The sequence below is a fragment of the Saccoglossus kowalevskii genome, chromosome 4 (genome assembly GCF_978046115.1).
Source record: "Saccoglossus kowalevskii chromosome 4, keSacKowa6.1, whole genome shotgun sequence".
Lineage (NCBI taxonomy): Eukaryota > Metazoa > Hemichordata > Enteropneusta > Harrimaniidae > Saccoglossus > Saccoglossus kowalevskii.
The window spans coordinates 56,201-83,628 of NC_140644.1; the positions used below are offsets into that span (position 1 = coordinate 56,201).

Here is a 27,428-nt window from a genome sequence, read left to right on the forward strand (position 1 = left end):
GTATAGTAATACGTTGTTTATGTTCTAACCACTCACTGATATCCCGATGCTGTGACACGTTACTATGAGTAAGCAAGAACAAGAATATCTCCCTTCTGTTTTTCCGTGCCGACCAATTATGTAAAATCAAAAGATTGGCAAGTATTTCGTTCATGATTAAACCTTGTAATATTTGAATTGCCTGCAAAAATAATGAAACAATCTCAAAATATATTTCATTGGAAACTTAGAGCACACAACGCTGGGATGGACTAAAGTTACGTAACTTAATAAAGTCCCTGAACTATGCTATCAGTGATTATTTGTTCAGTGCCCAACCCAACGCAACTTTTTCACACCTATGGTGGGGATTAACAGATAAACGCACCCCAAAATTGTGGGGTAAGTACCGAGTAGTATATCGTCGACGTAGTTATATTGGTTATATGGTGTGATGACAATGTCAGTGTTGATATACCGTAGTGCACCACATCTATTTATAAATATATGCTACACAGTTGTGGTATAGTGTAGGTATCATCAATAAATATTGACACTACAGTATGATATTAAAGACCAGTAGATATCTAACAAAATCCATTGTCATTGGTCAATGTTAAACCTCTATTTCAATAAAAATTACAAGTTAAAATATACAAATTAAAATCTTACCTTATCAAACTTCTGTCTCTCATTGAGATCAGGATCAGATCCTCGTACGTCTGTTAAAGATGATGATCGACTACTACTTTTACCGATTTCACCGGATGAACCGCTGTTCAATAACTTTTCTTTGGAATCTTTGTAATGTCCTAATCGCTTATCTTTACCATGCAATCTTAAGCGTGCACTCTCAAAAAATTCACGGATTTCTCGGTCGTATAATTTACTCAAAGAAGTAGTATAAACCTGTAAAAGAAACCGATATAAGTAAAGCATGCTATGTGAAATACATTGCCATGGGTCCCACGTCAAACACAAACACTGCCTTTTAATATGAAAGTTAACAGAGAACAAAGAACCAAATAAGACATATAGAAAATCTAGGTTCTATAAAGTCTATTATAACAATACATTCTGTTATTACTTTTATGTTGAGCACTGAACTGAAATATGCTCCAGAGACAACAGTGTTCAACATGTACGGGCTTCGTGTATTAATTATTTTGAAGGACAATGGTCGTCTCACCTCATTGTGTTAGACATGTGTCCCATACAAATTATACGTGGTCATGTGTAAAAATACATAGCTTAATTACATGAAATGTGAGTGCCAACCACTATCGTTTAATTAATTATACCTCTGTCAATGTGGGTCAGGAAAAGGTTATTATCATTGAAACTTGAATGACCATTCAATAATGGGATAAATATGATGGAAGTTGATTATTTTGCATATAGATGACCCTTCACAGATTTCAAAATAATTAAGGCCACACTGGCACTATTTACACGGTAGTTTGGCAGATGAACTCTAATGATAATACCATTGTCTGGTGAATAATCAGCTACCCATAGAAATTGAATCAGATGCTTGTACTTTAGATTCAGTTGACTATGGACTTATAAACCCTGGTCCATGGTTACAGCAGCAGGCTTTAAAATAAGCTATATGACATGTTATGAATTGGCTGAATAAATGAATTGGCAACTCATAAAGTTAGCTAAGGGGTAATGACAGAACCCCACACCCTCCTCATGGCTTTCGTTGCATATGGAAGTTATTTCCATGAGTGATGCGATGTATCCTGCGGCCATACGTGAAAGTACAGCAGAATACACTGCATCTCGAAAGCCAGGGTGTGGGATTTTGTTATTATTACATATGTTCCATATTTGATTATTTCATATTAAAGAAAGAACGTGCAACAAACCGGGATGGAATTTAGGTCGGGAACCCCATTGCCAATTAATATGTTTCAAGATAATGTTACGCCCTAGCAACGAATGTCAGTGTAGAATGCGTCACAGTGTCACTGTCTGTGTGAAAATAAAATAATCAAACGCCTAATATAAATAACTCGTGGATTTTTAGTTGGGGACACGACAGAACCAGAACTTGAACTATGATACACAGTTTAAGTTAAAGTTCAACCACAGAATCGTGCATTGGCAAACATGCCGTGCAACTGCGATACTCCACTGACGGGATGACTTTCGTCGAAAGCGGCCCTCGTTGAGCATGCACGCTGCAACTTTGTTTGTGATGTTGCTTGCTGGTCGTGCATTGATAAGCCTTGATTACCTTGGCATTGGTAATCTTTATTTGGAACTGAGTAATGCTGCAACGTCATCGTAGAAACCTCCTGGTATCTTGATGTTGATGGTTGTGGCTCCATAGTAATCGCTGATTTTACTGCGGGTGGATCGTCCGAGAGCCCTTCAAGGTTTATAAAACTCAGTTTCCAGGTGGTCAACATACATTAAGTTATCCCAATCATAGTATTCCATGTAATACATCTAATATGCCAAAAATGGTGATGAACGATTGGAACGGATAAAATGTGTTTACAAAATAAAAATAGTTTGGTAGCCGATAGAAATACCATGTTCATTTGCATATCGATCGTGAAAATACCAAAAACATTATTGCATGGGTGATATGCAAATTAGTTTTAGTCAAAGTAAGCGACTGCCTAAAAGTATACCATTACTGTTGTTCAAATTTCTTTTCCCTCGGCAAGTGTATTCATGTACCAGAAGGGAAAAATATTGTACTTCTAAATATCGTTTATTTTTGCTATGTTTCAAAAAAAGGTACTCCTAAAGGAACTACTTTGTTTGCTCTCAGGCCTCATTTGCACATGGTGTGTGGAAATACCGATTTTGATTTCAGGGACGAATCAAAATAAACTGCAGTACATATGTAATAATTTTGCAGTATTACACTGGGTATTTCATTCTACCATATTAGGAGACATGAATTCCAAATGTAGAATGATTACGCTCATAAACGTCCTCTAATAATAAAAAAAAACATGGCTGCCCTCAGGGTTTGACCAGACACCACACTAAGACGTTTGCTAAATATATTCTAAATGTTTTGGATTTCGGCAGTTTCATGATGTATTCCTGGGGGGGGGGGGGGGGGAGTTACTGCAAGGATACTACAAAGTATGCACTCAGACAGTACGCAGTCACATCAACGCTGCAAAACAGTCGATACTCCCACTGTACTGTCTTTGTGCATACCTTGCAGTATCCTTGTAATAACCTCATATTATTATATGATGTTTTGCTGAATATAATTAACTACATCTTGAATTGACTAAAATTGAAAAATTTGGTAGCTAAATTAGCTAGACTAACATTCTAGCAAATGTTACCTGTAGATGGATTGCATTCATGTCCTATATCTCATAAACATTTGGACATTATTTAAATATCAATAGAGAATCTTTATATTGTTCCAATATATACCTTGTATTCAATTCTGAAGTGATTTGATTTTCTCACAACTTGTAGGAGCAACTTTATAGCATAGTACTATGAAATGTTTTATGTATACATATTACAGTTGTGTCACAGGAGCTCAGAGGCACAAGAATTAATGGTTGCTAGGAGATGAAAGCGTGGTAACACATAAGGGGGAATCAACACGAGGACCAAATTGGAGATGTGGTTAAGGGGTCAACTGCTCTTAGGACATTCCATACCGCCCATTAATTTTTAATGATCAAGCTAATCAATAATTGGCATAATTATCCAATGTTTCACTAAACAACAAGTAAGTAAGTATACAAGTATGTCATTCTGTCATACTGTCTTTTAAGTTTTATAATTTGATTTGAGATAAAAATATTTTGATCACATCAAGGATTCATAGACAGTAAGATCATAAATACTTGAAACATTGTGTCATTGATATTTTTACAATTAATTGTCAATACATATATTATTGAAACACTAGTAGCTTCGCAGTGAGTGACTTTCGCGGTAAGTGGGTTTCGTATCTGGTGGGTTTTGCGGGCAGAAGGGCTTTGTCCCAGTAACTGGTCCTTTCATCCTTGTTGAGAAATTAAGTTTTGTGTTTCTTCAACAACTGGTGCTATTCTGAGAATATCATCCTGGAAGGAGTTCCAAAATACTGCTTTGATAATGCCTCTAGTTTTAAAGACCAATTAACATTATCATTGTGATTTTATTGGTGTTGCAAAGGATAGTTAAATATTGTTTATTGAAATTAATAATCCCCATAACAGTTTTCCAATATAGATAAATTGTACTACGTAACAAAATGTATCTCCTACAAATTTGGGATAAAACACCTCAGACATAGCTCATTCTACTCAGCTTGAGTGTGGGCACAAAGTTACTATTTGAATTTTTTTTCATTACCGAGAAATTTGACCCCCCAAAGTTGGGGTAACTGTTCACCAGGAATGGCTTTTTAACTCTTCTGTGATTTTTTTGGCTGGGTCAACAGCGGAGATAAAAAACTTATTTTTGAATAGCTTTGCACCAAATGTATCTCCTCCTATAAATTTGGGATAAAACACCCCTAACATAGCTCATTCTACTCAGCTTGAGTGTGGGCACAAAGTTACTATTTGAATTTTTGATATCTTTTTTCATTACCGAGAAATTTGACCCCAAAGTTCACTGTTCACCAAGAATTGCTTTTTAACTCTTCTGTGATTTTTTTGGCTTGGCTGATTTTGTTCATACTTGACAGGCAGGTCGTACCGCCACTAATTGAAATACTTTCGCCCCAAATTTATTACCTCTTACCAGCCTTGTAATAGCAGTGTTTAAATGATCATGCTTTTTATTTTGGCTACGTTGCCTGCACATCGGTAAGAGATCACCGGCACCGACATTGTTACACTGTTTCAACGTAATCCCAACGCAACTTTGAACTTGGAATGAACTGTAAATGCTGCCTTCAATCTAGAAAATACTATTGCAAAACGGTTGGAAATAATTGATTTAACAGCAGAATACGTCCTCGCAATGAAACAAGTCATTGAAAATGACACAGTCCCCGTTAAGTTCTCTTTGTGCTCGTCATATTAAAGCGGAGGGGTTGTCGCGAGCGTGTCCTTGAAACTTGAGTTCCAAGTGGCGTATAGGTACAACAGATTGTTTATTTACATCAAAACACGTGCTTCGTGTCATAGTAATATGGCCAAAATAAAAACAGCCGTTATTCTTATCTTTGATCTGATTATGAAACACACTGATATGTATGATGTATGTGCCAAATACGAATGAAAATGGTACATAAATTGTGGAAATATAGTAGTAAGGCCAAAAAGTCAATCGGCCATCCTTGACCAGATTTTGAAACAAATTGTCATGGATTTGCATCCTAACATGTATAAAGTACATGTATGTGCCAAATTTGAATGAAAACTGACAGAGCACGTCCAAGATACCGCATAAAAAAACAAAAACAAAATGCCTGCCAGTCGACCATCTTTGATCCATCATGGACATGTATCCTAACATGTATAATCTATGTACCAAGTTTGAATGAAAACTGACAAAGCATGTCCAAAATACAACATTTTCAAAAAACAAGATGGCTGCCAGTCGGCCATTTTGAATCGAATCGCTAAACCACTGCATGTGCATATGTCCCACATAAAGTACTAGGCACATGCAAAGAATGAACGGAATCGGTCCAAGGGACTCTGAGATATGACTCCGGACGGACGCACGAACGCACGGACACACGGACGGACGGACGGACGGACGGAGACCGAATTATAAGTCCCCATTTTCGGACTTCGTCCGAACGGGGACTAATAAAGTGACTTCTAAAGACTGAGTGTTTTTTTGGCGAACTTTGTATTTTTATTTATTTATTTATTTATTAACACACAACATCACCCGGAGGGGATGAAAAGGGTTACAAATCAAATATTAGTAAAAGAAAAATAACTACATAAAAAGTAAGGGAACAAAAAAGCATTAAAAAAAAAGAAAGATAAATTTGTATACAAGGAATGTGTTACTGGCTTAGTTTATGTAGGTGCTGCTGTCTTGTATTAAAACAGTTTTTTAAATATTGCGCTAAAGGAATTGACATTTTCTCATTACTTAGTAATGATATGAATTTATTTTCATTACTAAATTTGTCAAAATTTGGTATACATTTATTAGCTACAATGTAAAGTTTTGATCTTATTTCATTGTAATGAGGACAATTTATGACAAAATGTTGTTCATCTTCAACATGGTCATTGTCGCACATATTGCAGATTGTATGCCGGCCTGTTTCTATTTTCAGACAGTGGTTGCCAAGTCTAAATTTTGTTAAGGATTTGCGAAGTTCATTGTTTTTCATAATTGTTAAGTAGTTTTCTTGTTCAATTTTGGTTTTAAAAAGTTTGTAGGTTCTTAGTTTATTTTTAGAATTTGATTTTTTCCTATTGTCATTATTTATTTCATTTTTCCACTCAGTTGTAAACTCTTCTTTTAATTTCTCATCAATTGTTTTTAGTTTTGAAAATGAGATAATATTTGTTTCATTTAAAAGATAAGAATGGTTTATATTTTTTAATATCAAATCAAGTCTTTTAAACCATTTACTTTTAATAATTTTATTGACATAGTATGCTTCTTGAAGTAGAGTATTTGTGGAATTTGCAATACGATTGACATATTTTATCATTTGTTTCTTAATAAAAAAGTCAAGAGGTAATTTTCCCAATTCACTATATATTGCCATGATTGGTGTATTTTTTGAGATACCAAGAATGTACCGATAGTACGTAAGCTGAACATCCTCTACAATTGATTTTGTAGAACTTTCTTCTCCCCAAATGTCACTCCCATACACAATAACTGGTCTGATAAGTTTATCAAATAGTGACAGTAGTATGGACACGTCCAGATTACCAGATCCAATTTTGGTCTTTAATGAGAATAAGGCTTTTATTCCTTTTCTTTTCAGGTTTTCATGGCATCTTTAAATTTACCATTTGGGCTCATAGTTAAGCCAAGATAATTGAAATCTTTAACTATATTGATTTCTTTTCCTTCATAAAAGAATATTTCCTTGTTAAGGAGTCTGATTTTTGTTTTATCTGTGTTGACGGACAACTGCCATTTTGATGTGTAGGCTGATAATTTATCCAAACAGTTTTGTAATCCCTTTTTGGATTTTGAAAGAATCACAATATCATCTGCATAGAGAAGGCAATTAATGGGTGTGTTGTGTAGCAGTGTAGGGTCACAATGATCATTATGAAAATATCAGGCAGGTCATTAATAAATAAATTAAACAGACTTAGGCTAAGGTTGCATCCTTGTTTTACTCCGATATTTGAACAAAATGATTCTGTTAAACCATTTCTTGTTTTTACCTTATATTTCACATCACCATACATATCTTTTATAATTTTATACATATTACCGTTTACACCATTTTTCAACAATTTATAAAAAAGACCTTCATGCCAAACACTATCAAAGGCTTTTTTGAGGTCTACAAAGCAGGCATAAATTTTATTTGATGTTTTCGATTTATTTTTATCATTTGCTTGATGGATGATCTCCTTGTCCTGATGGAGGTATTTATTAATAATAGTTTTCAGGATAAACAGATTGTCTGTTGTCCGACAGTCTTTCCTGAATCCAAATTGTTTATTCGAGAGGATATTATTTTTTTCTAGATATGAAACTAGTATTGTGTTTAAAATACTATTAAATAATTTACCTAAACAACTTGAAATTGCTATTCCCCTGTAATTAGAAGGGTTCAATTTTGACCCAGATTTGTGCAAGGGTACGATAAGACTAGTATTCCAAGAATCAGGGAATTTGCCAGACATGAACACTATGTTAAAAAGTTTCTGTAGTGCATCTGACAGGTAATAACCACCACATTTAAAAACCTCATTACTGATTTTGTCTTCTGCTGATGACTTATTATTTTTTAATTGGCTAATTGCTTTTTTAATTTCATTTTTTTGAAGTAGGACCATTTAAAGATTCTGTATTGACTGCGTCCACATTTTTCTCTAAAGTTTCTAGATGTGTTTTCATATTAGAGTGAACAGTGTTGTTTTTATTTAACACTTTTTTAAAGTAAATTAACCAGTCCTCAGGTGAAATAGGTTCATTATCTGAATGTGTTATACTGTCATTGTTTAAATCATTCAGTATTTTCCAAAATTTAGATGTACATGTATCACTTTTTGACTTTTCAAGCTCATTCAGTTTTAACTGTTTTAGGGCATGTTTCTTTTTCCTGATTACATTTTTGAATTGCTTTTTTGTTTTGAAGTATCTACCACGAATAATCGGGTCTAGTGTGTGTTTCTGTAGTAATTTTGAAATATTTTTTAATTCTACGCGAAGCAACCAGCAATCATTATCAAACCATTTTTTTCTTTTTTAGTATTGTTTTGTTTTTCTTTTTAAAACCCTTTGGAGTGATTTTTTTAACATTTTGGTCTGTAAGAGATAATATTATTTTTTCAAAATCTGAAGTAGCTGTTTCATTGTTATGTTGTTTTAGGAGAAATTCCGTAATTTCATTTTTTTCACTGTAATGCAGAGAGGTCAAGAATTTATTTTTGTATCCACATCCCAGATATATTTTGCAGGTAATGGATCCAATTTATTTTTGTTATTATTTTTTTTCAGGGCATTATAGATGATTCGGTTTATGGCTAAAGACAAAGAGATAGGGCAGTGATCCGAAATATTAGATAGCTCGTGAACTTTGAAGTATTGTACAGAGTTATAAAAATGTTTTGAAATAATCCCAAAGTCAATAGCGCTGCAACCATTCGGTGTGTAACATGTATATTTGCCAACAGAGTTTACAATTGTGCGACCATTGAGTATGATTAAATTACACTCCATGCACATATCAGTTGTGTTCACGTTACACGAAGTACGGGCTAAGATTTAAGCTGATTTAGGCTTATCTAGCATATTTGCATTTCGGCTAGACCCAATTGCGTCCATGCACAGGGAGGGCCAGTCGTTAGCACGGGCTAAGGGGTGCCATTAGTCGGTGACTTTTGGTAAGCCGCTATTTACGAACAAAAAATGGATGACACACGCGAGGTTCTATTTCTGCTGCTGGCATGTTTCGTTCTAATTTTGAAGTGACGTGCACAGGAACGCGAGAGAAGACGGACCCAACTTATTTGGATGCACAGAAACAGTATACAACGGGCGTAACAGAATATAGAGTTTTATTAATGCATGTCGTAGACATCGAACCAAATTTATCTTGTCTACAATTGGAGCTGCTGTACGCTCTAACACAGCGACCCGATCTGTGTGGAAGTGAGCGCGGAGTAATGACTGGTGGAATAGAGTCGTTATACGAACATGGGACAATTTTCACACCCAAAGGTCGCCGCAGAGGCCGCTTAGCCCTGGGCTAAGCGTTCGCGCATACTTCGTTAGCTCGTGCTAAGGGTCTAGACCGCGTCTTAAATTCGGATCAGATTTAACCCGTACTTAGCATTCCTTAGCCCGTGCTAAGCGTTCACGCACGTTTTCTTAGCACGGGCTAAGGAATTTGACCTCTTAGCCCGTGCTAAGGAGCTGTGCATGAACGCAATTATTGATTAATTTTCTGCCAAATTTATTTACACTAGATTTAGAGTTTATATCCATATTTTTCCTTGTTTTAAAATGATCATTAATGTAGTCGTTTGGCATTGGTAAATGTTTATTATTATTGTCATTGATTAGATCATCAGTTTTGCCAATATTGGAATTAAAATCTCCCATTAAAATTACATCACCTTTGGACAAAAAATTAGTGATGTCCTTTTCCAGCAGCTGAAAAATATCATTATCAATCTTTTTATAAATGGGGGAATTTTCAGGCTATATACAAGTCATTGTTTTTGTTCAATAGTTTTTGTCAATTTACACCAAATAACTTCATTATTACTGCTATTTACTTCAGTAACATACTGTTTGTATTTGCTTTTGTACAAGACCGCAACACCTCCTCTATGAACTTTTGAGCCATTTTTACTAGTTAAATTTCTATCTTTTCTAATTAATTCAAAAGCATCTAAACTACATGTACTAAGTAAATTCTTACTACTAATACTGCTATTCAGCCACATTTCCTGTAGACAAATAAGGTCTAAGGATGATGTAAGGTTATAAAATTCATTATTGGATAGCTTGTTGTAAAGCCCATTAATATTCCAACTGCCAGGCTTGAAAGAAGATATTTGCATGCCATTGGCAGAGTTTCTCTTTTTTGCAACCATGACCGACAGCAGAATATTAATTAAACAGGAAAAAACAAAATACAATGGAAATAGAAATAGTAAAAAAACAAGCAGCCTGTCGGCTGAGATAGCTCCGCTGTTAGCAATGCACATGGCAATTAAAGAACAGAAGATATCATTAGAAAATGAACAAATCTGAGAGAGGTCCACATGTAGTACCTATATGTATAATATATCAAAGCAATTGGACTTGCGGTTTTCAACAAGAAGTCGAAAATATCACTTTTTACCAAAAATTACAAAAATATTCACCAAAATTAGAGAATTAAAGATATCATTACAAAATAAACAAATCTGAGAGAGGTCCACATGTAGTACCTTTATATGTAATATCAAAGCAATTGGACATGCGGTTTTCAACAAGAAGTCGAAAATATCACTTTTTACCAAAAATGACAAAAATATTCACCAAAATTATAGAATTAAAGATATCATTACAAAATGAACAAATCTCAGAGAGGTCCACATGTAGTACCTATATATAATATCAAAGCAATTGGACTTGCGGTTTTTAACAAGAAGTTGAAAATATCACTTTTTACTAAAAATGACAAAAATATTCACCAAAATTAGAGAATTGAAGATATCATCATGAAATGAACAAATCTGAGAGAGGTCTACCCAAGGTACATATACACCAAGTATCAAAGCATTCAGGCTTGTAGTTTTCAAGAAGAAGTCGAAAAAGTAAAATATTGACACGGACGACGACGGACAATCACTCATATGATAAGCTCCGCTCGACAAAGTCGACAGCGGAGCTAAAAAAGAGTAAAACTAAATGTACTACGATAAACAAATATGGTAACAAACTGTATTGGTAACTTTGGTAAGCAATTAAAGAAGTCATTAATATGACTATCCATACAATAAGCTTATAGGTTTATTTAACTCACAATCTTTTTTTTTGAATTATTTATCATTAGCTGTGAGTGGAATGGTAATAATTATAATGCATGTTTAAGATTTTGAATTGTATAATATGTAGGCCACAAATCAATTATAAGTGGTCTGACATTAAAAAGGACAGACTAGAGAATACCTGACCTTAATCCATGGAAAGATGTCGAATGCACTGTACTTCAAAATGAGTTAATAAGGTTCATGAAATTCATAAATTTATTGAACATATCTGGCATTTCTTCCTCTGCAAAGGTTCTTTTAGTCTTGAAGTCATTTCTTGAGTACTTTCTTGAACCAGAAGACTGAGGGCGTTCTCTACAATGATCTTTCGTGACGCGTCGTTCGTTATCGAAGAATACTTGAAAACTCCGCTTTCTGTGGTGTTTATTCTTGTTATACTCATTGTAGGTACCGGTGTAAGATTGATTAAAGTTGCGGTTTTGCAAATTATTTCTCTTACGTAAATCCTGCTTGATATCCTTGATGAGCCTTGCGACACCACTGTTGTTTATAAGTAAGCCATCATTGTTGTAACAATCACATGATGAGGAAAGACCGTCATGATTTACAACTATAACATTCTGCTTCTCTGTTTCTATATTACGCAATAAACAATTAAACTTTGCTATTTTATCATTTAGCTCAGTATTATTATGGCGATATAGAATTTCAGAAAAAACAACTTGAGCGTTTGGCATGTTCGTCTTCGTGGTATCGATCAAATCACATACTTCATTGTAGCAGTAATTCGGTGAAAAGCCATTCTTCAAATCATTTGTTACAAGATGGAATACTACAACATCAACTGTAGTTGAACGAATTCCTTTCATTTGAAAGCAAGCTTCTTCTAATGTAGGAATTTTTAGGTGCTCTACTTTGGTACGGGGAAACATTCGACTGGCGGAAATGCGATGTGTGATTGAAATGCGATGTGTGATTGAATCCGCAACCAAGAGTTTGTTTGTTTCTGTGTTATATTTGCGTAAAACACGTTCTCCGGTGTCAACGTGTACTGATGAAGGGATATCGGGTGCTGGTTGTTCTGAAAGCGTCTCGTTAGTAGTGCGTTTGTATTGAACTCTGGTGTCGGCGGGCACCGATGTAGGGATAGTGGGTGCTGGTTGTGTTGAATGCGTCTCGTTGGTAGAATCTTTGTCGTCATGTGGCGTCATGCAAACAGTTTTATCACTAGTGAGATCAGATGTTCCATTACTAGAAAAGCTTTGTAGATTATTATCTGGTTGACTATTCTTCTGCACATCAGTGGCCTCGCCTGATTTGTCGAGTAAAGAAGCGTATTTCTGGTTTAATTCATGCAGTTGATTATTAATTGCTTGTATTTCCCGGTTGTATTTCTTCTTGCTTTTCCAATTGTATACGGTGCCCGGTGCCTACCGTGGCAACAGCCGAAAACATGTTGCTTGTTTTTTTTAGCGGAGCCGATCGCCAACCAACTTACCGGCTTGTTTTAGTATATGCTAGTAACAACTTGTCAATAATTATGGGATGATTTGTAGGCATAAGATTGTTTTGTGAACTCCGTTCATTAATGGAATACTGTGCGATGACGCTTTTATCTAACTGATTCAGACTCCTATATTGACTATATGTCCCGGGCTGTTTACTAGTACCAACCTACTTACTTGTCAGTGTCTAACTGTTATATACAGCCAAGAACACGTCAGAATAGTGAAAAAAAAAGTCAACTAATGTCAGTTGCCAATGCCATGAAAGTCGGCCACAGAACCAAAACAATCTGTCAGCCTTTGCTGCCCACAGCATCAATATGATTTCAAAGTTTATACTGCATAGAAATGAACACTAAATGCAACTATCCCGGTCAGCAATCAAATCATCAATCTTAGTGGTCCGTAAGTGCATGTTGTCAAGTTCGAGAGTGTGTTTTAACGTACAGTGACGTGAACATTATTGCTACAATTTTGGGTTTGAACATGTTCTATATTCACCCAAAACAACAACGAACCTGAAACAAAAGTAACCGTCTTATCTCTCTTGCATTTCCGATCGACAGAAAGTCGGGGCCAATCTACGATGATTGTTTGTTATCATCAATTCACAAAGGTCAAAAAACGTTTTTAAACGTGAATTTAACGACGAACGTTTTTGAAACGAATCAATGTTCTGGTTATCTCTGGTGCGGCTGTAGTCTTTGGAACAAACTTGAGGGACAGTAAAATGCAATTTATGGTATGCGACTTGTTTGATTACCTAACGTTTTTAGGTTCATGTGCTGTAAGTTACAGAGCACATACCTAAGCGGCCGCCCCTCAGCAAATAATGAAGCAAAGGCATTTTTGATGTCAAAATCGTGAAACTCTCCCTTTTTACACAAACTGGGAAGTTTGAATTACAGGACGACAAAGCTTAGATATCCAAGAACCAACACATACAGAAAATTATATTCTCAAAAGTGAATATTCGTGGTGTATTTTAAGTCTAACCGGGACATAAGTGAGAATTTGTTAGTACTTTACATATCCAAATATATTTTAGTATAAGGTAGTAATCAGAGTAACTAAGTTGAAATAAAATAAAACTTTTACTATTCAGTGTTATGGAATTATCTGTGTGGATGTTTACTCAGCGAAACGAGTATTCTATACAACATCTGTTTACTATTCATAACACTATGTATGGAATCAGTGTGTGTGAATCAGATACCAACAGTTAACTCTTAAAATAATATATAACTATTTACATATACATGTACAGTATTGTTAAATAATAAACACTGTTTCTCTGACTTCATCCCATTAAAGGCAGACACAGTCAATAAATGGTAATGGGTCTTACGATAAACAGATAAATACTAATACTGCTATCATTAAAAGATTAACATGGTACAATGTATTGATTGAAAACACTTCAAATTTAATCCCTATTTTGTGATATCTACCTTGAAGAAACAGAGTACAATGGGGCATATTGTCCCACTTGACTGTCAGCCTTCCTATACAATAGGGTATTGTTAGTCCCCCTTGACTAGCTGGCCACTCTATCTTAAATCACTAAAGGTTAAAAAGAAGGACTTTTCATTTATCTTTTTTGACTTTATAACTGTCAATTTCAAAGTGGGTAATTGTTGTATCGTGGGAAATCTATGATGATAAGATAGGTATCTCACAGTGATTCACCTCTACCACAAATTTATTTGTATCAATCAAGTATAAATAAACAAATAAACATTGCAGTGATGGCAATTATAAACAAAATGTCAGCAAAACAAATTGAAAGTCTCATTTATTAGTTATCATTCATTTATTTTTTGTGTGAGAAACACTCATTTGTTTTGTATTTATTATAATGTTAATTTGTTTCTTTTGCCAGTGCCATGAATGTTCTTTTTTTTTACTCCTTGTGTGCGAAGCATACAATAGAGTCTTAGCAGTAAGTGTGTCTTTATTTGTGTATGTCTGTTTGTTCCACTGATGTCTCAAGAACCACATGTTGGTTTTTGATGAAACTTGATGCATAGATGTTCTGAGCTAATGCACAGATTTGATTATATTTTGGTTTAAACCATGTAGTATAATATAGTATAGTATATTTTATTTGACTCAAATTAATGAATTGGAAATACATTAACCATGGTCAATAATCATACACAAAAAAAACACAATAACAAGAAAGACAGATATAAAAAAGAAAAGAAAGAAAATGTTAAAACAGAAAACACTAACAACTATTAGGTATTACATTGTTAAATTATGTTGATAAACTTTCCTTGACTATTGGCAATGAAACTGTCTTTTATTCCCATAATATGCACAAACATATCTTCTTTTTAAAATATTATCATTGTACAAACATGTATAATATGATAAAGTATTCCAAAAGTAGCTACATGTCTTTACAATTTCATCCAGTTTGCAGTCAAAAAGAGCATGCATCACCAACAGACTGATCAGAACACAGTGTGCAAAATCTTTGCTCTGAAGGTATTTTTTGGTATCTTAATTTTTCAATTGGTAATTTATGTGCTGAAATTCTAAATTTGGTTACACTTACTCTGTGATTTAAATTATTAATTTTATTCAGATATGGTTCAAATTCATATTATGATTTGTATTTATTGTAAATACGTAGTTTATTATGTTCCATTTTGGATAGAGTTGGCAACCACATTTTTTCATAGTAAATTCTTTTAGGATTGTTTCTAAAATGTTAGCATTATGATCCGTTTCATTTAATCAAGTTATTTCAAGTAGTTTGCTAACAAAGTTTGCCCATGAATTACTATTGATTGTACACTCTGACTGATAAGCACAGTGCACTATATTACTGCATTCTTTATTTTTTAAAACTTGTACATTTGGGTACAAATTTCAGTAATTAGGGGATAACTACCAAGCTCTGCTCTAACAGCAATATTACTTGCCCTTTTGTGAACACCAAATAGTTGTTTGCAGAATTTGATGTGGATTGATTAAATTTTTGAGCTATCACTAAATAATTTCTGAATAAATAATTCAGGGGTGATACGAGGCTCAACATTAAAAGCTGCCCAAATGTCCGAGCCGTATAGTAGAAAAGGTATAACAGAACTACGAAATAATTTAATTGCATTAATTGGTGAGGCAATAATGTTGTTTAATAGCAGAGTTTGTTTTAGGACCCCTAGTGCTCGCTGTGCTTTCTTTATAAGGTTATTAACAGTGACTGTAAAATTGCCACTATTCTGAAAGGTGATCCCTAAGTATGTATATGAAGATACTACTTCAATTTGTTCATCACCTAGAAAAAAGATATCATTAATTTTTCTCCCCCTTTTGCTGAAAATAATAACTTTGATTTTTTTTGGTGCTGACAGTCAATTTCCACTTTTTGCAGTAGAACCTGAATTTGACAGTATGACAATGTCATCCGCAAAGAGTAGACAGTTACATGTAAATGACATGTCATGCAGCCTGACAGGTTCAGTTTGTACTAGACTTTCAGATAGGTCATTGATATAGATATTAAACAACAGGAGACTTAGATTGCACCCTTGTTTAACACCACTAGAAGACATGAAAGGTTTACAATAACCTTGGTTAGTCTTGATGGCGTATTTAGTATTACTATACATTGATTTTATCAAGTGCATTATTTTTCCTGTCACTCCTGCATTAGCCAATTTAAAAAGAAGTCCTTCTCTCCAAACACTATCAAAGGCTTTGCGTAAATCCACAAAGCAAGCATATAGATAATGTTTGCCCACTTTATTTGTATATTTGTTAATTAACGATTTCAGAATATAGACATTGTCTGTAGTTCAATATTTTTTCTAAAACCGAATTGAGTATCTTGAAAGAAATTGTTTTTGTCAAGAAAATGCTGTATTCTGATATGAATAATTGTATTAAAGATTTTTGAGGTGGCGCTAGAAAGCGCAATTCCTCTGTAGTTATTTACATCCCAAATATGGCCTGATTTATGAATTGGTACTAAATAACTTGTACTTCAGTGTACAGGAAACATATACTTGATAAAATATGGTTGAAAAGTTTGCTTATACAAGCTAATAATAGTGGACTATAGCATTTGAACATCTCATTGAGAATTGAATCTGGGCCTGATGATGTATTCACTTTTGTTTTCTTGATAGCCTTGATTATTTTAGCGATAATAATTTCTTTGTCTAGATCCGGATTACTTGTAGCATTACGATCCATGTTATCAACAAAATTAGTTTCCTCAGAATCCAACACTGAATTGGAATCTGTTTTACTAATGTTATATAATTTTGAAAAATAATTAGTCCATTCTGTTGATGCAATGGATGGAGGATGTTTACTAGTATCCAAATCATTGTACTCTTTAATTTGTTTGATGATATCCCAGAATTCTGATGGATTTTTTGTTTCCAAATTCATTAAGTCATGCAGTAATTTTTCTTTAAACTTATTTTTCTTCAATTTGACTAATTTTTTGTATCGCTTATTGATACTCATCCTTTGCATTCTCAAGTTTTGATCAAAAGGAAACTTGTCAACAAGTCTGGAAATATCTTTTAGGCATTTTCGGACATACGCTAAATCATTATCAAACCATTTTTATTTATTTTTTCTTTTGTTTTTTCTACTAAATTTTCTTGATTTAATTGTAGTGAATTTTAAAACTTTGTCAGCTGTGAAATGCATAATATCATTAAAGTCTGATATCGCTTTTTCACTCTCTTCTAAATTAAAATGGTTATCAAGTAAAGTATTAATTTTGTCTACTGAATCCTTAGAGTTTAGCTGAGTTTCAAAGTTTTCCTTTGAGGAGTTATTCCAATTATATTTTTTGTATGGAGTCAATGAGATGTCAATGCTGTGTTCATTAACATAGTTGGTATTTATAGCTAAAGATAGTGAACAGTGATCAGATATATGACTTAATTCATTGATTTTTAAGTAGTTGATCTTTGGCAAAAATGATTTTTGAACCACACAGCAATCAACTTGGCTGACACCATTATATCGGAAGCAAGTTATTTTTCCCATTAGATCACCTACAATACAACCATTAGCAATTATCATATCAGTAGTCAGGCATAAATCACACAAATACTGCCCATATTTGTTATTCATTGTATCCATAGATTGTCTGTTATTGTCAGATATATTACAGCCATTCTGAGAATTATTCGGACAGTCAGTTAGCAATATATGTTGGAACTTTGCAAAACACTTGGGTCTTTTCCAATCTAGACTTGATGGCGCCATTGTATTGGCACGCCCACAATTGGAATCATTCCATTATCTTGCAAGATGCGGGTAAAACGCTGTTTTCAAAACGACACGTGTTGGTTACCATATATTAACAGGTTATATGTTGTATATGCATTCAAAGTGTTATTTTAAATTGTTATAACCATCTAAGTCCACCTGACATAGCGTAATTTACAAAACAACTCCTGAGTGTTGAGTAACCCCAGTATTAATGAACTCGTCGTTGGCGGAAAGGCTCAAAGTAAAGTTTCTTAGCGGGACACGCTGCAGTTTCGCAACAGTTTTGGGCCAAACTAAAAGTTGTTTTTACATTACGGGTGCATTATGTATCAAATTCAGATTTTATACCGAGGTGGGAGAGTACGTCAGGGATACAGACGGAAAACTCTATTATAACGGTTTGATGGATTTTGTCAAATCGAAAGTGCCTTCCTTGAATGAATCACTTTTTCAACTGCAGTTTGAAAATGACGGGTATAACGACCGTTATTATGTCTAGTCCATTTTTGTAACAGGTACAACTGACTAAAATGAGCGAGGGGTTGACATTTTTTGACAGATTTAAGCAACACCCAACTTGTGATTTTCAAAATTACTGAAAATAATTACAATATAATTATAAAAAATAAAGAATGGTTGCTGTGGACGCACACTAGATAATACTTAAAATTCACCCAGCCGACAACCCCTATGAAATAGTAATCCCAAACCACGCGCCCATCACTCAAGTGGCGCCGAGAAGTCTAGATTGGGCAAAGACCAAATAGTCCAGTCATTAAACAATTTGTAATCATGAAGATTCAACAAAATTGTTGGAAAAGGTTTCTTGGCGGTTTTCAGCTCTTCAGTACCTCTACTTTAAAGAAAAAAATAGTTTACCAAAATCGGACTTGGGGAACTACCTGAAAATAGGTCAATTCCAAAATGGCCACTGTTAAGAAAATAAAAGTTGAAAATAGGTCATAAATATTAAACAAGCTGAGATAAAAACTTCATATCTATATATCCTATTCATATCAGATTGACAAGACAAACACAATAATATGTATTTTCAATTTTAAATTTACTAGCAATGTCAAAATGGACACCAAAAGTACCAAAATATACGTAAAATCCAAGATGGCCGCCATAAGAAATAACAAAGCTGAAAATATGTCATAAATATGGAACCAACTAAGATAAAAACGTGCATGATGTGCCTATTCATATTAGCTTGGCAAAATAATCACAATAGTATATATTTTTCAGTATTAAATTTACTAAAAATTTCAAAATGTCATTAAAAGTAGCTAAAGATAGATAAAATCCAAGATGGCGACTGTGAAAAAATAACAAAGCTGAAAATGTGTCACATACATGGACCCAAGATAAAAACATAATTATTGGATCTTCCTAAACAGCTTGGCAAAATAAATGCAACAGAATGTATTTTTCAGGTTTAGATTTATTACAAATTTCAGAATCTGCAAAAAACTACTCAAAAAACAACTCTATTGTACTGAATATATTCAAAACCCAGGTACAGTCAAATATATAATGATAACATTACTCAATATTCAAGATGACTCAATACATACACTTTAGTTGTTAGATAGCATTTAATATGACAGACATTGAAATTTTGAGAAATTTAACTAATATTTTCACATTAACTTGGGTGTCATTAATCTATAGGGTTACTAGAATTGGTGTTGGTCTGTTGCTTCATGTTATCCCTTTACATTGCCCACATGCCAAGTTACATGGAAGTCCATTTTTCTTAGAAGAACAAATGTGTTTTTGTCACACTTCCCAATGCAGTTGCATTTAATGATCTTAATAAGTAGTGATTCTGGTGCAGCCACTTGATCCTGTATGGCTTCAAGATAGACTCATGCTGGGTCTTACAGATTACCCAGCCCCATTTTGTTGCCTCCAAGTTGTTACCTACCCACGCCTCCACTTGAATGTAGACTCGATGGCTGTGAAATCTGGTGGCATCTGATGTGGTGGAAGTCATTCTGGCAGGAGATAACTTGCACTGGAAGCCATTTTCTCGATGAATTTGGATGCTCATTCAAAATTCATATCTGAACCATGTTTACAACCATAAATGTTTGCAAGAACCTCCTTACCAGCTACCTCAATATCAACATGAGTTGTATTGAAAGAAGGACCACTGCTGTAGCCATCGAATATGATCATAGCATCCTGGTAATGGGTGCATACACATTTCACACATAGTTGGCAGAGATTGGTATATGATGTTGACTTGGGCCAGGGCAGCTGCTGTAATAGTGCACCTCCATCTATGACATAAGTCAGACGGATGGGCAACTCAGTGATGACACATCCTGGTACCTTCTTGATTAGCCAATTCAGTAAATCAGCTTTATCTGCAAGTCGCATGAACAATTTCTTGTCAAATAAAGATGTGGGATAAGCACAGTTGGATGGAGTTCAATAGTGCCAATGCCAGCAACAACGAGGCGCTGGCATAGCTGTTGAGGACCAATCTGGATCTTTTCAACACCAACTGACACATACACCGAGGATGCTAAAGTATTCACTTGTTGTATTTTAGAGAATTTGTACTTTGAAACTGACTGTCCCACCATTGATTCCAGAATCGTAGCACCAACAGTTTCAGCAGAGTCAACATTTACCGACCCATCTGCTATGATTCCTGATGACAAACTCAAGAGCTCCTTAATATACTTGGAAAATGGCTTTCTCTCTTGAAAATAATCATCAATAACGGACTGCAGATCTTTGGCATCACGCTTGATCTTTGTTGGTACAAGATCTTTGTGTACCCCTGTACTGGTGTTTGATAGATATGTCACCTCCTGCATGGTATTGTGCACTTCACAACATGTGGGCATTGATAAAAAAACAGATAAGACTTGTTGATTCCTGAAAACCACGCCCTCTAGTCAGCCCGCCAACAGATTTTATACTACCCATTAGAACTTGCTCAATGTACAGATCACTAAATATTCCTACCCAATAACTGTCACTGCGCCGAAGTACAAACAGCCCTTCTACAAATTTTATATATACAGCAGGGTGTGTTTCTTCCAACTTATCCATTTTCTCTAGGTAAAGCATAAGTGACTTTGTATAATTATTGTGACCTGATGCTGCTAGATATGGAAGCATTTCATGTAGTGTCTGAAGATAAAGTTTCCAATTGCCAGTACGAGCTGATCGAATAAGTGATCGTAGGATGCCCACCAGGTGCATATACATAATCCACAGCTTTGCTGTGCGGTAAGGTGCCATGGATGTGGTCCACTCCTTTATGGATGACTGTAGCTGAGAAATGATATCTGATGTGAGGGCATCTTTCAGACTAATATTCCCCTTATTGAATTTGGACACCAACTCACTAGCACTCCCCAGAAGGACACAGGTCTCTGCATTTGATACTGAAAATAAAAGAATATGCATTGGATACCTTGTTCCCATAGTGACTCAGTAGTTCCCTTTTTAAGTGTGCTGTAGTGTAGAGTTCATCATCAGTTAGTCCACTCTTCACTTCCATAACAGAATGCAAATTATCCAGTGTAGTAGTTTCATTGTTATTCTTTTCTAAGTATTCAAAGGCACTCTCAAAGGCAACCATCTTAGACATACTCTTTGGTCGTCCAAGTTAGCATATGCTGCAGGTATACTCTTTCCTGCCTGAAACAGCTATTAAATCGTTGAAAAATATTTTCTAAAATACAATGTAATATGACTAAGTGAGCGACAGATGCAAACACAACGGATTCATATGCATGCAGTGGAACGTAGCTGCGCGCGTAGCTGCATTAACGTAATTTGCATATGAATATCACGCGTTAATCTACTGTCAAAGAGAGAGAAAAAATATTGTCGGACTATATATAATTATCATGTTAAGCTGATATGAATAGGCAGATCATACATGTTTTTATCTTAGATGGTTTTATAGTTTTGACATATTTTCATCTTCGTCCTGTTTTATGGTAGCCATCTTGGATTTGACCTACTTTATGAGATTATTTTGAAATAGTTAGTAAATTTAATTTGTTCAGCTGATATAAAGAGGTATATCATACATCTTTTTATCTCGGGTCCATTTGTATGACATATTTACATCCTTTTTTTTCTGTATGGCGGCCATCTTGGATTTGACCTAGTTCCCCCAAGTCCAATTTTGGTAAACTTTTTTTTTCCTTCAAAGTAGGGGTAATGAAGAGCTGAAATTCATTGAGAAACTTTTTCCAACAATTTTGTTGAACCTTTGCTATTTAATGCCTGGACTAAAAGTGTTTTGCAAAGTTGCAAGTCATTTTGCTAACTGACTGTCCGAATAATTCTCAGAACGGCTGAAATATCATCAAGTGTATCATTTAAATTAACTGTCCTAGAGTTTAAGTCTCCCAGTATACAGACATTTCCATGGTTTGAATAATGCAGTGATTCCTCCGCTATAATGTTAAAAATTTCTTCACCAGTAAGGTCACGAGAATTATAGTAGGATGATCCTATTGGTGGAATGTATGTACTGTTTATGTACAAGTCATTTTCCAAACCAAAGAAATGCTTATCAAGTTTTAACCATAGTGACTCTTTATACTTACTGATGAATTTGTTTATCCCTTTTCAAAATTTTGATTTATAAAATATAATCATACCCCCAGAGGCTTTTCGTGCATTTTTATGTTTCTTTCTATCTACTCTAAAATATAAGTAACCATTGGGCACACTAACACTGTCAGTATAATCTAGCCAAGTTTCTAATAAACAAACTATGTCATGCTTACTAACAAAAGTTTTTTAATAGACTATCATTAATACAGGTTTTCAGCCCATGAATGTTCCACAAGGCTATTTTTAGCTGTTCTTTGTGTCTGTTAAGTACTATAACCCCATGAAGGATTAGAGTAAGGTGAGGAAGGAATGGCTCTGTTAAATAGATGTACTGGCATCCATGGCAGTGGTCTTTCCATTATTGGCTGCATGTTGTATTGATACCAGTTAGGCATTGGCTGCGGCATATTGAATGCTGGTGGTAAATCAGATTTGTTGATATTGTTGCTGTTGACATCATTACTATTATTATTTTCATTTATTAAGTTATTATTATTGTTAATTAGCGGCTACTGAAGCATAATTGATTTGTGGTGATGTACTGTTGTAGTTTACATTATTTGAATTATCAAAGCTCTTTGTCTTTTGACTTCTTTGTCGTGTAGAGTGGCGATAAGGCTGGTGTGTTATTTTCTTTTGTAGTTACATGTACTTGTATTTTCTTTCATACCACGTCCACTTCTAATCTGGTTGTTTAGAACTTTAATGAAGTTGGATGTCAGGATTTTTGGTCCTATATCATTTAAGTGAATACTATCCTGATAGTATTTTTGGCACTGCACAGCTTTCTTTTATGTGTAGTAATTACTAATTTGCATGATATTTAGTTATTTAGCTGTTCCATGACTGTTCCTGGAACAATGCACAGATTTGTGAATATTAATTTTCCAATTATAATATTCATAATGTTTCGGCTTTTCCATCGATATTTTAAGTTCTAATCACATTTCAATAAAACTTGGTATATAGATATTATTAAGTACTTATCATATTATTTCAATGAATCTTGGTACAAAAATGCAACGATCTAATTATTTTTGGGTTTATATAAATTCATAATGATTACATAATTTTCTTATTAATTTACTTTTCTGCCTTCCACCTATTTTTTTCAATAATTAATCACATTATAATGAAACTTGGTACATATTATTCTTTAACAATAAACAGACCTAATTAGTGTTGGGTTGAAATCAATGAATGATAAATGCTTAATTTGCATAATAATTGCCCATTTAAAAAAAAAAAAAAGCCATGCATGGCACAGTCCCCGTTAGTTATCAAATTTAAGATATATGCATGTAGTTTTATTTATAGTAATATAGCTGGAATATAACCATGTCAGGAATATGATTATGATGATTGTTTAACATTACAATGATTGACATTTGTATCTGATCGTCAAACAAGTAATTGTCCATATTGGGAGATATTGCTCTGGAACAGCATTAATTAAAATAAAATCAGGAATTTTGAATACATGTATATATCTATAACATGATGTATAACGAATATATAAAATTTGAACATAATCAGTCAAAGCATGTCAGAGATATGGCTCTAGAAGCCCGATCATTAAAATAAAATGCCCACCCGTCAGCCATTTTGAATCTGATCTGAAAAATAAAATGATGTGCAACAGGAACCCATAATGTCTAATGTATGTACTAAGTTTGAACGAAATCCATCCATAAATGTCAGAAATGCTTGATATTTGATGATTTTTTAGCACAAAAATGGCCACCATTCGGCCATTTTGAATAGGATCATCAAACCAATATATCTGTATATCTATGACATGATATATAATGAATATTTAAAATTTGAACATAATCAGTCAAAGCAAGTCAGAGATATGGGTCTAGAAGCCCATTCATTAAAACAAAATGGCCGCCAATCAGCCATTTTGAATCCGATGCGAAAAATAAAATTGTTTGCATCAAGGTCCCATGATGTCTAATGTATATACTAAGTTTGAACAAGTTTGAAATGCTTGATTTTGATGATTTTTTAGCACAAAAATGGCTGCCATTTGGCCATCTTAAATCAGATAATGGAACAAATTGATGTGCATATGTATATATCATGTATGATGTATGTGTGAAGTTTGATTATGATTCGTCCAGGCATTTCTAAGATACAGGTCCGGACGCAAGCACGCACAGACGGACGAAAACACGGACGCACAAGGATCAAAACATAACCTTGGTATTAAAGTTCCTGGGAACAAGAACAATGTATTAGTTTAGGATTGAAATTTGAGGATATTTATTGCCCTATCTACACAGTGTGCATAATAATCGTATCATTTAAATTTGGTTCATAGATGCTCTGATGTGATCAGTTTAATAATGAAAAACATGAATATTGATTATTTAATTATTATTAGGTAACTTCTTATCCCCCAAAAAATTTATTTTAATTTAACTTATGGCAGAGACGCTCTGGAATAAACAGACTGAACACCATGTATGTAAAATCAAACTATTGTGAACGTAACAAATGTGAATCACATTTGTTACGTTCACATGACAGCATTTTAATGGAGCCCTACGGCTCGAGCCAGCAAAAATGACTGTGTATACGCCTTTGGCTCAAGCCAATTTCGGCTCTAACAAACCTTGGGGTTGAACTCCGATAGGGCTGAGCCCCGACATGGCCCCGATCATGTACATGTGTATATGCCCAACTATATCAGAGCCCAAATCACACCTCAATCGTCTTCTTCAAGTAATCTCTCATTTCAATTAGGGCAGAGACAACATCGTTTGTAATTTCACGCAATTTCCGGCTTGATGAAGAGGTACGTATGCACCCTAATATCTATTTGACAGAGTAAAGAAATACTGCAATAGATTGATAGCTCAACGGGAAACAGAAAAATGGCATACGAAAGTATGTGACAAAAAATCACGAAAGAACGACTGAACAGATCCACCGGAAATTAAAACTTTTTAAAGACACCAAAGATAAAAATCATAGAAGTGATCACGATACGGTGACGTACGTGTTCTTAGTAATTTAGATATCACAACAGTTGGACAATTACAAAATGGTAATTTTGCATGACAATAACTTGAGCGAATAGGCTGTACACATTTTTGCTGCTGTGTTTCCTGTTTATTCGTGATACTAGTACCTAAATCATAACACCAGTACAGAGGTATGTATGGGGTCTAAAAACTAACTCTGCGGCGCGATTGGGCGACTCGCCGAATGTTGATTATTGCACTCTGCGACAGGATCGCAGTGTCACTCTGCGAAGAGCACAATTTCCATTAGTTGGTTGGTCGAAAAGCGCGAATCTCAATGGTCGATCGATGTAAGAGTACACCGCATGCCTTATAGAAATGTTCAGTTTTAAATGGTTATTTCTAATTTCGCCGACTGCTCACGAACTACGGTAAACAAGTATTTACCAACGACATGCCGCACGGTTCGGTAAACAGCAATTATTACATATGTACTGCAGTTTATTTTGATTCGTTTCTGAAATCAAAATCGGTATTTCCACACCTCATATGCAAATGGTCTAAGAGCAAACAAAGTAGTCCCTTCAGGAGTACCATTTTTCGAAACATATCAGAAATGAACAATATTTAAGAAATACTAAATTTTTCTCTTTGGGTACAAGAATATACTTGCCGAGTGAAATGAAATTTGAACAACAGTAATAGCACTCTTTGGCAGTCACTTATTTTGACAGAAACTAATTTGCATATCACCTACACTGTATGCAGAGGTATGTACAGTACCCTCTAGAAGGCATTTGAGACCAGTTTTGAGACTCTCCCACAGAGAAAGATGCCATTTGAGACCGTGTTTGAGACCGATTTAAAGACTCTTGAATACCACATAGACCGTGTTTGAGACCAGCTTTAGTGACCATCAATTCGTGCAGTCTGATTGGACAACTCTCTGACATTCGAAATTGTATTCTACAATTCTTTTCACCATGAATTTAGGAACAAAAAAAATTGATGACAGATTTGTTAGCGTACGAGAAAATTAAGACGCTAAAAAAGAGAAAAGAAAACGTGACAACAACATAAATACCTCATTTTGAGAATAGTTTGACGACATACAAGACTGTTTTATGATGTAGTGTATCCTGAAACATGAAGCTCAGAATATTTAGTAACTGTGTTGTTTATGGCAGTTGACGTAATCGTTAACAAACCCGATATCATCCAGAAAAACAGGCGCAAAATTCACCCAATTAGCCAGTTAACGGATAGTAACAATGATATGTGGCCATCCATGACGATCATATTTGAGTTGCAAGTGTTTCTTTATTTGTCAATGTTAGGTTGGGGTGAGTCATGGAGCTAAAAAAAAAAGATTTTTAGTTCCATGGGTGAGTGGGAATATGTCATAGTTTAGAGAAAAGTTCCGCGATTTGCATTCCTTAGTACTAAGTATCAACAGAGGTGCGTGATACGACAGCTACCATTGTCTGGCAGTGCCCAAAAAAGTCAGCGTCCTGGTAACCAGGAAGATGGCTGTTCATTTCCCTTTAGCTCTATCTAGTTCTTGGTGCCACTGAGCAATGAACGTCGAACGTTGAATGTTGGGTCGCACAAGTTTCTGTTTAGCGAGTTAACATGTTTTTCCCGATGATAACTACACTTCTGTGATTATTTCAACGCTGATATGCCCATTCTCATTTTAACGAAACATATTACTACTGGTTTATATTTTGTGTCCATCTCAAATTTTATTTTATATACAGGTTAGGTCGAAGTGCTCTGGCTCGTACTTCTATTTACCCCTAAACCTCAGACAACTAAAACACAGCCCTTCTATCCCGGTCAAGCAACGCCAGACATTTTTTTTTTCAATCCGGGTTGCGGTTAAACAACTTGTCACACAACATGTACTTCATTTCTTCACATATGCTATCAATTCGTGTTTATGGTTTATCTTGGAAATGTGTGCTAATTAACTCTGTGTCCGAACTACAACAGTAACAACCATCGTAGTTTTCATGTCCATTGTGGCAAATTTA

The 27,428-nt window shown here is 34.7% G+C and overlaps 1 protein-coding gene across 3 annotated transcripts in view; it reads right to left on the reverse strand.

Moving 5' to 3' along the window:
- Positions 1-27,428, reverse strand: part of LOC102807982 (exocyst complex component 1-like) — a 106,013-nt gene that overhangs the window by 37,540 nt on the left and 41,045 nt on the right. For all 3 annotated transcript variants that reach the window (XM_085497608.1, XM_085497606.1, XM_085497607.1), the window contains one exon: positions 652-888. In XM_085497608.1, the coding sequence (XP_085353734.1) occupies positions 652-888 (237 nt within the window). The remainder of the gene's footprint in view (positions 1-651; positions 889-27,428) is intronic.